The 14,357-nt window shown below is 41.6% G+C and overlaps 1 protein-coding gene across 8 annotated transcripts in view; it reads right to left on the bottom strand.

Moving 5' to 3' along the window:
- Positions 1 to 14,357, bottom strand: part of LOC129369408 (A-kinase anchor protein 13) — a 124,338-nt gene that overhangs the window by 15,827 nt on the left and 94,154 nt on the right. For all 8 annotated transcript variants that reach the window (XM_055044781.1, XM_055044778.1, XM_055044779.1 and 5 more), the window contains 13 exons: positions 14,188 to 14,299; positions 10,329 to 10,488; positions 8,425 to 8,492; positions 8,221 to 8,296; positions 6,240 to 6,390; positions 6,045 to 6,154; positions 4,976 to 5,122; positions 4,581 to 4,837; positions 4,312 to 4,437; positions 3,995 to 4,112; positions 2,159 to 2,407; positions 1,997 to 2,073; positions 417 to 598 (listed from right to left, as the gene is read on the bottom strand). In XM_055044781.1, coding sequence (XP_054900756.1) covers positions 417 to 598; positions 1,997 to 2,073; positions 2,159 to 2,407; positions 3,995 to 4,112; positions 4,312 to 4,437; positions 4,581 to 4,837; positions 4,976 to 5,122; positions 6,045 to 6,154; positions 6,240 to 6,390; positions 8,221 to 8,296; positions 8,425 to 8,492; positions 10,329 to 10,488; positions 14,188 to 14,299 — 1,833 coding nt within the window. The remainder of the gene's footprint in view (positions 1 to 416; positions 599 to 1,996; positions 2,074 to 2,158; positions 2,408 to 3,994; positions 4,113 to 4,311; positions 4,438 to 4,580; positions 4,838 to 4,975; positions 5,123 to 6,044; positions 6,155 to 6,239; positions 6,391 to 8,220; positions 8,297 to 8,424; positions 8,493 to 10,328; positions 10,489 to 14,187; positions 14,300 to 14,357) is intronic.

Genomic DNA, 14,357 nt, shown 5'->3' on the forward strand with positions numbered 1-14,357 from the left:
CCCACACCCAAACACCACCCCCCCACCATTGGCTGCATTCGAATAATCCTCTGCTTATAACCGAGCTTGCCCTGGCAGCCAATCCAGCATTAGATGGACCCGGAGTACATCCCATCCCCAGGTAGAGAGCAGCTAATCCTCCTGGCAGCACAGTGCTTTGTCCCAACTTCGTGTGTATTATCATGAAAAAAAAAAAAAAAAAAAGCACAAAAGTCTGGAAAAAAGTCTCACCCTGGCTTTATACTGCAGAGGAAAGGGAAAAACTGAGCTTGTTCACAGCAGAGTTACAAGTAGAAGTATAAAGAGAAGACTAAGATATGTTTTGAGAAGAGAAGATTTAAATAGAAGTTGGATGGAGGGATAAAAAAAATAAATAAAAACAAGCCACGGCAGAAATCTAAATGAATCCCACTCACATTGACTGCATGGCGGTCTGGATGAGCTGCATCCAGGTGTTGCGTTCCTCCTTGGAGCTGGCCAGGACCTCCATCATCTCCGGCTTCTCGGTGCCCGCCGTGATGAGGAAGAGGCCGCGCTCCTTGTTGGCGACTTCCCGCACGATCAGCTTCTGGAGGGAGATGACCGTGGAGCGCTGGTCCTTCAGGGAGACAAGGGAGGATGAGAAAAAGAGAAAAGGAAAAAAAAAAAAGCAAAACAGGGAGGGTTTGATGAAGCCAGCGTGGGAGGAGAGTGGGGAAAAAAAAGAAAAGACAGACAGGAGGGAGTGGGAGGGTCAAGGGAGAGAGAATGGGAAAAGCACCAGGGAAAGACAATAGGGGAGGGGGTTAATTATTTACACAGGAAAAACAAGTGAAGCAAAGAGGAAGGAAAAAGGTCAAGACTTTATATATATATATATATATATGTTCATAGAGTATATATATACATCTATGAATATATATATATATATATATATATATATATATATATATAATATATATATATATATATATATATATATATATATATATATATATATATATATATATAAATATAAAGATGCAGTGATTTAAAGTTAGAAATAACAATACTAATGTTTTAACTCAGGAAGAGTTCAGAAATCAAAATTTGGTGGAATAACGAGGTTTTCAATGGGGATCAGTGCAGTGGACTCTTCATTTTTCCAGATCTGTTCATAGACGTATACAGACAGATTGGATAAATAGATGAATAGAGTCAATGATGTTGATGCTTAATTGATGACTAAATTAGTTGACAATTATTTGTGTAGTTAATTCATCCCGATTAATCTGATTAATTGTTTAGTGCATTGTGCTAGAGCTGCGATTCACCAATGCTAAGTTGGTCAATCTGAGGTCTTTGTTGTTTAGTAGATACATGCGTTGTGTAAACAGATGATCGAGTCAACACTTGCTTCAACGTCTAAAACTTCAGAGAATCTTCCTCTGTTTGCAGAATCACGTAAAACCTTTTGGTTGCTCAAGTGTGGAAAGACCTCCAGGATTCATTATCTTCACTTTGTGATTCTTATCAACTTTTTAAAACCGTTCAACGGTGTTTATATCCTGTCGTCCACTCCTAATTATTCAATCCGCCCCTGAAACCCTGCTCCACTAACTGCCACTCATTTTAGTATGTTTTCCTCTCAGCCCCCCGACCCGACTCCAGCTCTCCCAAGCTTTTCTGACGGATGCGATTATCTCTGTTTTCCTCCCTCTAATGTGCGACAGAAAAGCATGTGCCACGGCATGAAGCTGGGAGTCCTGTAAACATGGGACGAGCTCCAGCTGAATACCCCAGATGATTTAACACAGCTGGGTCAGGAGCCCGGAGCCGCGTCGGCTTTATGAGGTTCAAGCTAGCGTGCGAGCAGGAGGCGGACGCTCCTCTGCTCGCTGGAGAAATAAACAGCTACTGCTAACAGCAAGAACACGCCGTTGAGAAAAAGTGACAGCATCTGGTGTTTATCACTGGAGGGAGAGCGAGGAGAGGATGGGAGAGAGAGAAGAAGAAGAAGGTGACAGTAAGAACCTACCAGCATGGCAAAGACATATTTCTGGTCCTTCTCCTGAAGGAAGACCAAAACGTCCGACAGCAGGAGAGCTTGAACATCTGGAAGACCAACAAGACATAAACCGCTCACAAATTCTGTTGGTGACGACAAAAAAAAAAAGCAGATGACAGTCTGTACGCTCACCTTTAAGTCTGCCCTGTGTGTTCTTCAGCTGCAGCGCTCCGTCGTGGATCAGCTTCCGCCTCAGCAGGTCCTCCCTGGCGAAGAACTGGCCGCTTTTCAGGATCATGATGGACTTGCTGTCCATGCGGCTGTGGAACTCCTTCAGGCGGTGCTTCTTTTCGTGCTCGTTCACCTTGCTGTCGACGGCGGCGATCACCTCCTTCACCAACCGGATGGCCTCGCTCAGATCAACGTAGTCCTCGCACGTGTCTGCGGAGGGCAGGCGGCCAAGGTGTTCAGACCTCACTTCAGCTTTTAGTGGAATTCACAGTGATGCGTCTTTGATGACTAAAAGTGTCATTGTTTACAGAGGAATGCCAAGTTGCATTAAAAGTCCATTCAATTTAGCTACACTTTCACCTTACAGTTTGTGAAATTGTTATATTTCCGTTTAAATCCAAAGTCAACATTTGAAACATTGTGCGCTCTCATTTTAGCTCAGTTTGGACACAATAAGTAACAACTTGACCTGTATATAGGAGGTTTTTCTCCTGCTGTTTTTTTTTTTTGTACTTGCAGCTACAAAGCAGAGGGAAAAGAAAATAATCTTCAAGGATATTCTGCTGCTTCTTTTCAAAAATACAAGAGTTGTCAAAAAAAAAAATAAATAAAACAGAGTCTGCTTAAATCACCTTGGGGATTAAGTCAGAGCTCCACCATCCCACATGGAACCGTAAAGAGGCTCCAGGGAAGGATTAGAGAGAATGTACACAGTAGGAGGCCGACTGACGAGAACTCGTTTAAATCAGATAGAAATACGGTGCAAAATGTTTCGGCTCTTCAGAGTTCTGCTTGATCCACCACTCGAAAAACGGCGAACAACCAAACACTGCCTTTTTACCCCTTTCAGAATAAATTAGCTCACTTAAATCACATTTACAAAAAAAAAAAGAAAAAAAAAAAAAAAGCGCCTTTCTGTTCGTTTCCTAAACCAGGTGACATTATGGTCTACAGTAAAAAGACAAAAGACTGGAATTGTGCAAAGTTTCTAATAATAACATTTGTGACAATTCAGGCGAAGCTTGTGTGGGATTAGATATCTAAATCAATGTGCTTAAAAGAAACCTCATCAAAAACTATTTAGCATACCTGCTTTGACACGTTATATCGACCTATTTTTCAATCTGCCTGTAACCAGCATAATTTGTCATCCATCATAACTAAATGAGCTAACACAGGAAGGAAACAGTGGTGGCAGCACCACTGATCATGATCAAAAGTCATACGTAAAAGCAAAAAATACGTGAAATCCATCGATCAATTAATCAGTTAGATGCAAAAATTTGTATATATTTGGGTGAGGCTATTTAGTAAGATTTGTCTTCTTCATTTTTCGAACTGGAGATTAAAGTTTTGGTTAGTTTTTATTCATTTTCTTCTTTATTATTTTTTTCTTTGACATTTTACTTGTTCCACATTTCAATTTTTCCCCTTGATCAGTTCTGATCAGTGGCTGGCAAGTTAATTACTGAAAGTGTCGATGTCCATTTCGCTACATGCATTAAAACCAAGAACTTTAGCCATCTTTGTGCTATGTCAACCATCAGTATCTAAGCTAATGCATACAAATTTGACAAAAATTAGCAATGCTTATGCTTTCATAAATCAATGAAGTTCTATCTCTTTTAAATCTGTTACTTTTCAAAATCCTTAAAGTTTTTTGATCTGAATCTCTCAGGAGGATTGTTGATCAGTGCATCTCTATATTTAAATTGGTGACTTTAGATTCTCCTGCTGTTTCACACACCAATAACAAATAATGTAACGAAGGTTAAACGAGGCTGACATGTAACCCACCTTTAGTGTGCAACAGCATTCTCTGAATCAGCACAGGGTACTTTGTGATCCGCTGGGTCACCAGCAGGATGCATTCTGGGACATCAAGCCTCCGCACAGTGCTGCTACTTCTCTTTTTCTGGGAGAAAACAAAGAACAGGAGGTGCATTTAGAGAAACGTGCTCGCACAACCACTGACAGGGCTTCGCAAAAACAACAGAGACGGAGAGAGACGCTGCAAATTAGCAGAGCGGTTCAAATGAAACACATTGTCAGCTTGAAGACGTGAGGGGAAATAACTGCTGTGTAAAACATGTGAAGAAAACTCTCATCCTCACTTTGATGAAGGTTTTAAAGTTTTTGTTTTTGTTCATGAGGTCTTTGTAGACGTTGACGGCTTCGTTGTGGCGGCTGCAGAATTTCCCGTAAACCCTCTTCATACTTTCGCCGTTGGATCCCGAGAACTAAGAGCAGAGAGGGATAAGAAAATGTAATATGCAAAACTCACAGTGACGTAAAAAATAATGATGATAAAAAAAGGAATTCAAGCTATAAAACTTTCATTCAATTCAGTGTAAAATCGGGTGTAAAGCGGCGCTGCTCTGACCTGGCTGACCAGGATGTCTCCTATCCTGTTGATGACGAAGCCGCCCTCTGAGCCTCCCGCCTCCAGCTGGCTCTCCTTCTTTCGGTCCAGGAGACGCTGGAGGAGCTGCGAGTGGAGGTCCAGGAGGTCGTCCAGCACCGGAAACATCTTCTCCACCGTGTGCTGGTCCAGCGGGACCTCCTTTTGCAGGCCTTTGCTGTATACCTCCGACATGATGCGCAAAGTCCGGATGTGATGCATCTCGGTCTGCATCAGCTCTGCGCAAAGTAAAATGAGACATTCTTAAAGTTCTGCAGATCTACGGGCTTATGTGATTTTCTGACACCAGCGTTTAATAAAATCCTAGAGGAACTCCTGATGTGTTATGAGAGTTTGATTGTTTGTTTTTGTCGTACCGTAGATGACGTCTTGTCTCTTGACCAGCTCTTTGTTCTGTTGTTGCAGGTACTGCTGCTCCACGCACAGACTCCACGAGTCTGCTTCGAACTCTTTGGCGTTCGCCTCGAACTCCCCCAGGAGCTGTGCGTCCATCATCTCTGTGCCTGAACGAGAAGCACAGCTTCCATTCACGACATTTCCTCTCACTTCTTCTACTGATCGCTAACAAGACTACAGTTTAAGTTATTCAGACATCATAACATGAGAATTTTTCCTCCATTTAAGTCGATGTAAAACAAACAAACAAAAAAGCATCAACTTCACTGCGTTTTATGTGACAGATTCTAACACTGCCTCCTGATCAAATGCAAATATAATAGAACTATAAAAAATAGAAGTTAGAAAGCAAATACAGTGATAAGATTGAAGTGTTGACATGGCCTCAATTCTTCAGATGTTATCCAAACTAAGGAGATTCAGGATGTTCAGACAAACAAAAGGGGAACCCCTAGTCTGACAAACCCTTTCCTTTGGTACTTAATTCAGGTTAAAGTGTGTCACAGTGAAATCTGATGCTCTTTTTAAGAAAAAGTTCCCACTGATCTCTACAGAGTAAATAAATGTGACTTGTTGTCATGTTAACAGTTAACTGTTGTTTTAAGCCTGTTAAAGTGGAATAAAATACAAAACTAAATGCACCGGTGAGAAAGAAAGAAATTTAATGTATCTAAACTTGGTTTTCAGATTTGTGATCATTTATTGCACATATGCTAGCAAAAAATGTGCCATTGGGTGTATCGTGGTCCAGATATAGCTACTGTATTTTGCAGACTATGTGTCACTCCAGGTTATAAAAATCATATGTAAATCACTCCTCACTACGAGATGCAAGACTAGACAAATTATTAAAAAAGTGCGACTTTATAGTCGGGAAAATATGGTAATTTGAAGTACAGTTCAAATTACTGTACCTGGTTTGTGTCAAAATGTTGAGCTCAATTACGCTTGTTTATTTTGGAAAGATCGTAAAGGGAGAAACAAAGGGTGTGCGCGCGCGTGTTTGCATGTGTGTGTGTGTGTGTCAACCTTCATCAGTGAGCGACTCCATGGATTCAGTGACCTGATTGGTTCTGTTGAGTGAGTCTGTGGACTGAGAAAGGTAGCGCAGGCCTTTGATGGGGATGTCATCAAATGGTCTGAAAGAGGAAATGATCAAAGATTAGAGAAAACAAAACAAAAAGTAGATCTGCATCGTCGTTCAGACGACGGACAGCGGCTCACCCTGCGATGTTGCTAATCGAGAGGCTCTTTGACAGATTGTTTCCAGGGAACGTCATAATGCTGGTGTGTCTCCGTGATCCTGGGATCATCAGAGGAAGATTGTCTTCGGGGCTCAAGATGGCTGACCTGGGACGGTCCCTCGTCCCACCAGCTGGAGGAGAAACCATCACAATCAGATATAGACCCCGAAAAAACTGAAACAGCGTCTTATACGTCTAATCCTTTTACTTGAAGCGGCTTTAATTAAATCGGGCTAAACTCATCGTTCACAATTTACTGCATCTTTGATCAGCGACACTTTGTTTTTATAACGCGCATGCAGAAAGCACACTTCCTACTGCTGCAACGTTGCAGCTCACAGCTGTTAGAAACAGAGGCAACAAACACAAAAAAAATAATCTCAACATTCTCGGTTAAGAGGTTCAAGAAGTGTGGGCAGTGACTCAGACAATGCTGTTTACGAAGGAAGTGCCTTGTTTAAAAGCTGACAGGACAAGCATGTTCTCATTCTTAAGCAGCAATACAACACAAAAAATATTGTAATGAATTAATTACAATACCAGTGAAACGTCCATTTATTTCAGTAATTTTGTCCCCAAGTGAAACACTTGATATTCAATTCGTCTGATTTTAAAAAATCCCAAAGGGAAATTAAACGTTGTCGTAACTCGTGTCATCTGAGAATTTACAGAGTCACTGTGGATGGTGATGCTGCGGGGAGGAAGGATCTCTGGTAGCAGTCAGTCTTGCAACAATTCTGAGGAAGCCTCTGACTCGAGACTTTAATTTGCTGTGTGGGACTGAGATGGTTTGAACTTCCTCCTTCTCTCTCTGCATCCATAGAGGCTCCCCTTTTCAACTGCTCAGAGATTTGGGATCAAAGTTCAGATATTATTTGAGCTTTTTAGATGCCGATCAGCTGATCCCAGTTGGGAAAACAATACCTCGCATCATAATTGTCTGAAAGTTAAATCAGACCAACAAAAATAAACCCATTTCTACACAGAAATGTAGACCTAATGAAGAATATGTTTACTATCCCTCTAAATATGATTTTCAAAAGGTACATTTAATCTGTCCAATGAGCCTCATTTGCAGCTTATTCTACTATATTACATAAAACTGTATGTCATCAAGTCTGACTCGGATTCAGCCGTTGCATGAAAATATTTCAAAAGCAATTATTTTCCTTCTGCTTCATGAGTTTGCACTACTTTGCGCTGACAGAAAATTGCAATAAAATACACAAAAGTTTGAGGTTGTAATGTGACAAAATATCAACGACTAATTCAGACATTTGGTGCCATGAAATGTGGACAGAATATTGTGAACTGAAGCCTCAGGTGATCTGCAGGCCACTGTGGCTAATCTCTGCGTTTTCAACCTCGTACCGCAACACAACAAAGTCCAATGGCCAACGTTTGCCTCACTTAAAAGAAAGACAAATTCACCTATTTGGAAATATTTCAAGTCATAAAAAGACATGGATAATCAATAAAAGCAGAACAAAAGAAACATCAAAATATAAGGTGGTGTATAATTGTTGAAATAATGCATAGAAGAAATATCTGATTGGATTTTTACATTTTTGCTCAAATACTATGATATGTACCATTATTTATAATAGTAATTAATGATTTAGACTATGTGGTTAATACAGCATAAGAAAACATACATTCAAAACAGTAAAAATGAATGTGAAAGAAAAATCTGAAGAAAAAATTTCCCAGAAATGTGTGCAAAGCTCATTTCTTGCTTTTGTGGAAGTCTGTCAGAAACATCTGAAGCACAGTGCAGACAAAAGAGCTAAACGGAAGTGCTAAAGCTCACTTCTGCTATTACGTTATTTCCCTTTATTGGAAACGTGTAGGATTCTCCGCCAACTTTGCACTGTGCAAAAAACTAAAAAAAAAAAAATAAAAAAAAAACATAACTGACGGCAACGACCATTCATTCAAGTCCAGTTTAGTTTAACACTCACCTTTGTTCCTCATTGTGACGCCAGGAACAGAGCATGGAGCGCTGGAATCTGGCACTGCAAACTGCTGTTTGGGCAACTAAACAGAGAAATGGGGGATAAAAGCATGGAAACGAAAGGAAAAAGAAAAGAATTGATTTTGGCTGCAGGACAACAGAACGCTACAGGGTCAGTGGAGGAGAACCGGTAGGGAAAAAAAAGTTTTACCTTCATCTTCACGTTGGCACAAACAGGCATGCTGTCCCTGCAGCCCTTGTGGACGGATGCATTACAGTCTGGAAAGAAAAGCAACATAGTGAGCTTGGTGATGGTGTGTTTGTGTGGGTGTGTGTGTGTGTGTGCGTGTGTGTGTAGGGGAGGGGGTGGAAATGGGAGCAAGAAATTCTGACTGGTTTTCACAGTCAGCCAGGAAACTCCACCAGCCCGCTAATGAAAGCCAGACTGGAGCGCTGTGTGTGATGCAACTGAGGGGCAATACTGCTCTTGGAAAAAGTAAAAAAAAAAAGAAAAAGGACAGGCTTTGACGCACACACATGTATACTGCACTGCATGGGAAAATCTCAATTATGTAAACATTCCCATATCCATCATTTAGTCACAAAAGTCATAATTCATGGCTGCTAAAGTAAGCCCTGCCAGTACAACTTGATCCAGTTCAGTCAGTTTTGCCTGTGTTCTTTGGGAAACTCGTGCGAGGTTCTGATTGGTCCGCTAGTCCTGCTAATTTTCACACACCGAAGCGTTTCCACTGAAGACTTTATCAGAGGTGGAGCACCGTCATCCTCGCCGGGGCGCGTGCAACGTTTCCGCTCTGAAGATTACATCAGTAAACAAACGCTCTCACTGAGTGTGAGAAAATAATAAAGACGTCTATTTAGAGAAAGGCAACGACGCCATCAGTGGCCGGTTCACACGCTGACTTGATTGCTCCTTTTCTACCTTTCAACATTATTGGGTATTTTCCTTTTTTTATGTGGATGTCCAAGTAGATCCAGAAAACAGAAGACAAAGAAACACTGTATTTGTCTGCTGGATGGAAACCAGCCAGACATCTGTGACTATAAACCTCCTGAAAAAAGTCAGCCTCACAAGGCTCTGCAGCAGACTGCCTGCAAAACAAAAAGGGCTGTTTCTTGTCAGCCCAGTATCTGAGGCAGAATGTGACCATTCAGAAGATGGCCGTAATCCATCGCAGAGCTCGTTTCTCCTTTTGAGCTTTTTTGTTTTCACCCCCTCCCCCCCCACCAGAAATACTCCTCCCACCCCACTTGTGCAATAAGCTACATCCTCTTCTGGTTCTCCGGTGAAAAGCAAAATTAAAAATGGCTTTGCCAACACTCTGATGGGGCCGATTCTGAAGTAGTCCCGCAGGAGACGAGTGTGCAGCTACAGCAATGATTTATCCAAACACAACAACAAAATGCAAGAAGGATGCTAAGAATGGCCACCGTAACACAAAGATATGAACACAGATGGCAATAGCGTCATTATATCAGTCATTTGGCATTGTGGGCAGGATGTAATGACGAGAACTGGGTCACTGTTCGGCTGTTTTCTCTGCTTCACATTTAATGACGGCACAGTGCAGATAGCTAAGTGGAGGGCAACAGCAACTAACTAGTTGCTAATTTCATTTAAAAATCTGCTGTGACAATCTGAGCTGCATTGATAAAATGTTGCCATCAAGTGTCACCATGTTTTACTGTTTTTGTTTTTTTGCCATGTATATGCCACGTACACCCCAACGTTACATTAATTAACCTAAACCTTAATTTTTGTGTCCACAGAAAAGTATTTCCCAACACAAATGTGAAGCAGGCCTTTGTGGTTTTTGTTTCGCTCAGCAGATGCTTTTTTTTCCACCTTTGAACTGAAGGACTGTATGCCCATTACTTTTGTCTGGTTGTTTTAAAACTCCGGACTGGAAATAGTGGGACTTCTTAGTGTTGAAACAGTTGATTCAGAAAATAGAATCTGATTTCTGAACAGATCAAAGGTCTCTCAGCGACTGCATTTCGAGTAATAAACAGCAAAAGGCTGACATCACAAAAAAACAAAAAGAAAAGCATCACGTCATTAAATCAGCAAAATGGACAGAAAAAGGTACTTACATGTACAACAGAACACCTCTTTGCCATTGAAAGCTTTATTGCACTGGGAGCACTGGAGGGACTGGTTCGAGCTGACGGGCGTGAAAATGTGTCCGTTCACGGCCTTCTTGTCCTTCTCCTTGGTTTCTTTGTCTTTGTCCCTTTTGTCTCTGTCTTTTTCCTGAGGGAGGAAGATTGCGGGAGTTATTAACGTGACTCATCTCTGACTTCGCTTCCACAATTAACTGGGAACACTTTCACCGGCAAATTGGACATTTTAGGGAAGAGTGCCAGACGCTGACAAAATGTTTCACTGGTCGCCTGGTGGCATACGTTAAATTTCAACCTAAACCCCGCAGAGCAACATGATTACTCTGATGTGCTTCCCAGCAGGGGGGGAGGCATACAGCGGGGACGGATATTAAGTGAGGCAATTTTTATGCAGTCAACAAAGTGTCTTATTAAGGAACTTTTAAAATAGCTCCTTTCTTTGTAAATTGTTTCTACACATGTCAGTGTTTAATATCTAAATGAAATGTAAATCAGCTGCACACAGCTATGACTATCTGACTAGGGTTAGATAAATAATAGAAAAGTCATACTTATAAATCATTGTAAAAGTGTTCAGATGTTTTCACCTTTCGTCATGATACGTATAACCTCTAAAAGTGGTTGAAAATTTTAAAGAGAAAGGAAAATCAACTCCAATAAACATCTGTATTCTGCTGTGGTTCATTCAGAGCTGCAAGCTGTGCCATGTCCAGTGGGTCTGTCGCAATAAGCAGTAAATCAATTAATCGCAGGACAAATTAAAATGAGCTCACTAATTTCCATAACTACCAAAAATTGAATGAAAAACATCTCGAGTCTGGTGACTTAAGCTCTTATTGTGAAGGACAACTTTATCTACAGAGACTTCATAACACATTTATGTGTCGTTTCTGTCGTTTTGCTTATTTATTTTGAATAGAGGAATTCTTACGGTTCCTGTGTCAAATGTTAATTAGAAATAAAGGTTTATTGATCTCAAAGAAAGCCATTACCATTATGTTACTTGAAAATGGTGTCAAAAACAACATCATGACTTATTGCAGTAACTTCTGGGACAGAATTCTGTTATGGTGGCAGGCCGAGGCATGATCACAAAATGCTCCCAAAGCAAAACAAAACAAAAAAATATAGAACAAAAAGTGAAAGAGTAAATAAGGAGGAGACGGATCCACAGGATTGGAGGAGCTTTGATGTAGCTCCCAGACACCTCTGACCTTCTCCACAACAGGGTCGCCTCTTTCTGCCGCTCCCCTCCACTAACGAATAAGCTCATCCTCAAGTAGTCGGGTCGCCGCTTTCACACACACACACACCAAAACTGAATCACAATCCCGTAAAGTGATGCAGAAAAGAACAGAGCCTTCATTCTTTTGGATTTGCATCACAGAGCCTCCACCCAAACCCAGAGGAAATGGGGAAAATAGAGTTTTCCAGCTCGTTTTTAATGGGCCAGCCCTGAGGCCTCTCTCCGTTTGCGAGGACCACAAAGCTCCGATGTAGCCGAGCTCATTTTCGCTCGGTTTTTAAAGATGCCAGAGGGGCTAAATGAGCCATGGCGTGTTTCGGAGCTATTGCAACACAATTGTATTCAATTCTTACTTCCTGCAACAACAACTGTCAGATCAGAAATAAAAAGCTCTCGCAGATTTTATCTATGATTTTTAGCTTTGAGGCATTCGGAAACCCCTTTTTTAGGAGAAAATCCAGAAAAAAATCTACTTGCTGAAGCAGAGAAATCTAAAAAAAAAAAAGAGGGAATGTGAGACGTTTTTGGCTACAAGAAACCTCCACAAGACTCATAACAGCCTGTGACGTCTACAGCGCAGATTGAAAACAAAGAGACATTCTAGTGTAAGAAAGGAAGTAACAGACTATGACTTCACTGGAAAATAAAGAAGAAAAGAAAAGCTGCCACAGAACAGAACTCTTTAAACATGATCTTCTGACAGCCACTAAACATTTTCTCTCTTTTTTTTTTAAAGCCATGTGACTGGAAAAGCAGAGCGGTTCTCTCAGCCTACCTCCAGGCAACCTTTCCTTCTCAGCGAGAAGCCGCGGCTCCCCGAGAACCTCCCGTACAACATCCCTGGTCTGTGGCCCGAGGGGCACGGTCTACAGCCGGCAGAGCCAAGGCTCCATCAGGAACTTGGGCAAAGAGGAAGTGACTGCTGCGCAGCAGGAGGTGCTATTTCTGCAAAACGAGCCGTCGGTGCAGAGCGGACGCTGTTGCAGGCTGCAGCGACTACATCCTCTTCCACCGACGTACTCACTTTCGGTGTTCGTGCACAAGAGCAGAGCCTTGAGAGGCTATAAGGGTTTTAAGCCTAGTAAAGATTGACCGCAACTGAACCAGAGGAGAATGGTTGACATGACGACGAGGTTTGGCAGAATCGTCACAATAATTGTTACAACAACACGGAGTTGAAACGGAATTAAAACACAATTTTGGTTTGTGGATGATTTGTTTTCATCCCAACCACAGGCAGAGGCAGCACCTTTTGGGGTCCTGTCACATTAAAAGCAAAGTGCAGTTCAGAGGTTGGAAAACATTACAGCAAGTTTTTGTCTTCCTCTTTCACTTCCTGTTCACCAATTGGTGTCTCGGTAAAAGGGGGGCGGCTTTACAGAAACACGAAGGCAGAGATTGCTAAAAACTGCCTTGTTTCATTTGAACGCCACATCTGAACCCCCCCGGGTGATGTCAGCGCCGCCAAGATACGGGTGACAGGAATTGTGTGGGTTAGAATTATTTATAATTGAATCATTTTCAAATTTGTGCATTGTAAGAGGCAGGAAACGCCATTTCCTGTTGAGGATAATTCCCGTACTGTGCAACAAGAAAAAACCATGAGGTAATCTGTGATTTAACATTCCTCCTATGTGATTGAATGAGGGCCCTGTGAGAAGTGATGACAGAATCAGAACAAATATAACAAAACATGTTTTATCTTTGCCCTCCAAAATAAGATTATTGATTAGAAAACATGAAAATGTGTTGAATTCCTCAAAAACATTCCACAGTTTAAAAAGTCTCAAATGAAACTAGCATAGCCCTTTATAATGGCTTCTTTAAAGTAGAGTGTTATTGATCTAAAATGTTTTTTATATCTCAGAAAAAGTTTATTTACAGTGCTTTGGGAAACATTCACAAAATTTTACTTTTTTTCTGTGATGCTTACAATTGATAGATTTAATGAATCATTTTCTGTTTTCTAAAGAGACCAAAATAAAGTACTGCATATTTGTGAAGTGGAAGGGAATGGTCATCAACTTTTTATTTCTACAAATAAAAATCTGACAGGTGTGTCAAGAAGATATATTCAATCCTCCAGGGTCAAAGATTTTTTATACATCTTTGTACATCAGGAGACAGAAGCTGGCAAGTTGTGTCCTACTTTGTGTCGTTCCTTCACATAATCCCAATAAAATACAGCTCAGTTTATGGCAGTGGTGTGACTGAAATGCTACTCATCACGCCTTGAAAAGTTATTTCTCCCCAAGGCAAAGAACGGTAACCCAGAGCTCATCTCCATTCAGAGACTCGTATATCCGGGACCACAAAATGAATTGTGAACTCCAAAAGCAGCGCCTGCTGGGGAAGTGTGAACAGGAGGAAGTTACAAGCCCTGAAGCGTGACACGTAACTACCAGCTGTTCAGAAGAGGAAGCAGATCCCTGGGTGAATGTGGACGCACCGCAGCGGAGCCCGAAAAGCAACCTGCTGCTCCGTTGCTCTTTGTTTAAAAGGGGTGGCTATGGTCTACCCAAACACACACACACTAAAAATAGGTCATCCGCACGCGCCGAGGTAGTCATTCATTTTGCTTACCCGCGTCTTTTTGTACATCTTGTTCTTGAGGTAGCTGAAGGTCCGGCTGACTTTGGTCGTGTTCCTCCCCTCCGTGTCGCTCCGCAGAGGCCCCGGCTCTTCCTCCGATATACTGAAACGCAGGTCAGCGTTACTTTGCAGCCTACGCAACATTGCGGCTCACACATTCA

The sequence above is a fragment of the Poeciliopsis prolifica genome, unplaced genomic scaffold (assembly GCF_027474105.1).
Source record: "Poeciliopsis prolifica strain line A6 unplaced genomic scaffold, Auburn_PproV2 SCAFFOLD021, whole genome shotgun sequence".
In the NCBI taxonomy this organism is placed as follows: Eukaryota; Metazoa; Chordata; class Actinopteri; order Cyprinodontiformes; family Poeciliidae; genus Poeciliopsis; species Poeciliopsis prolifica.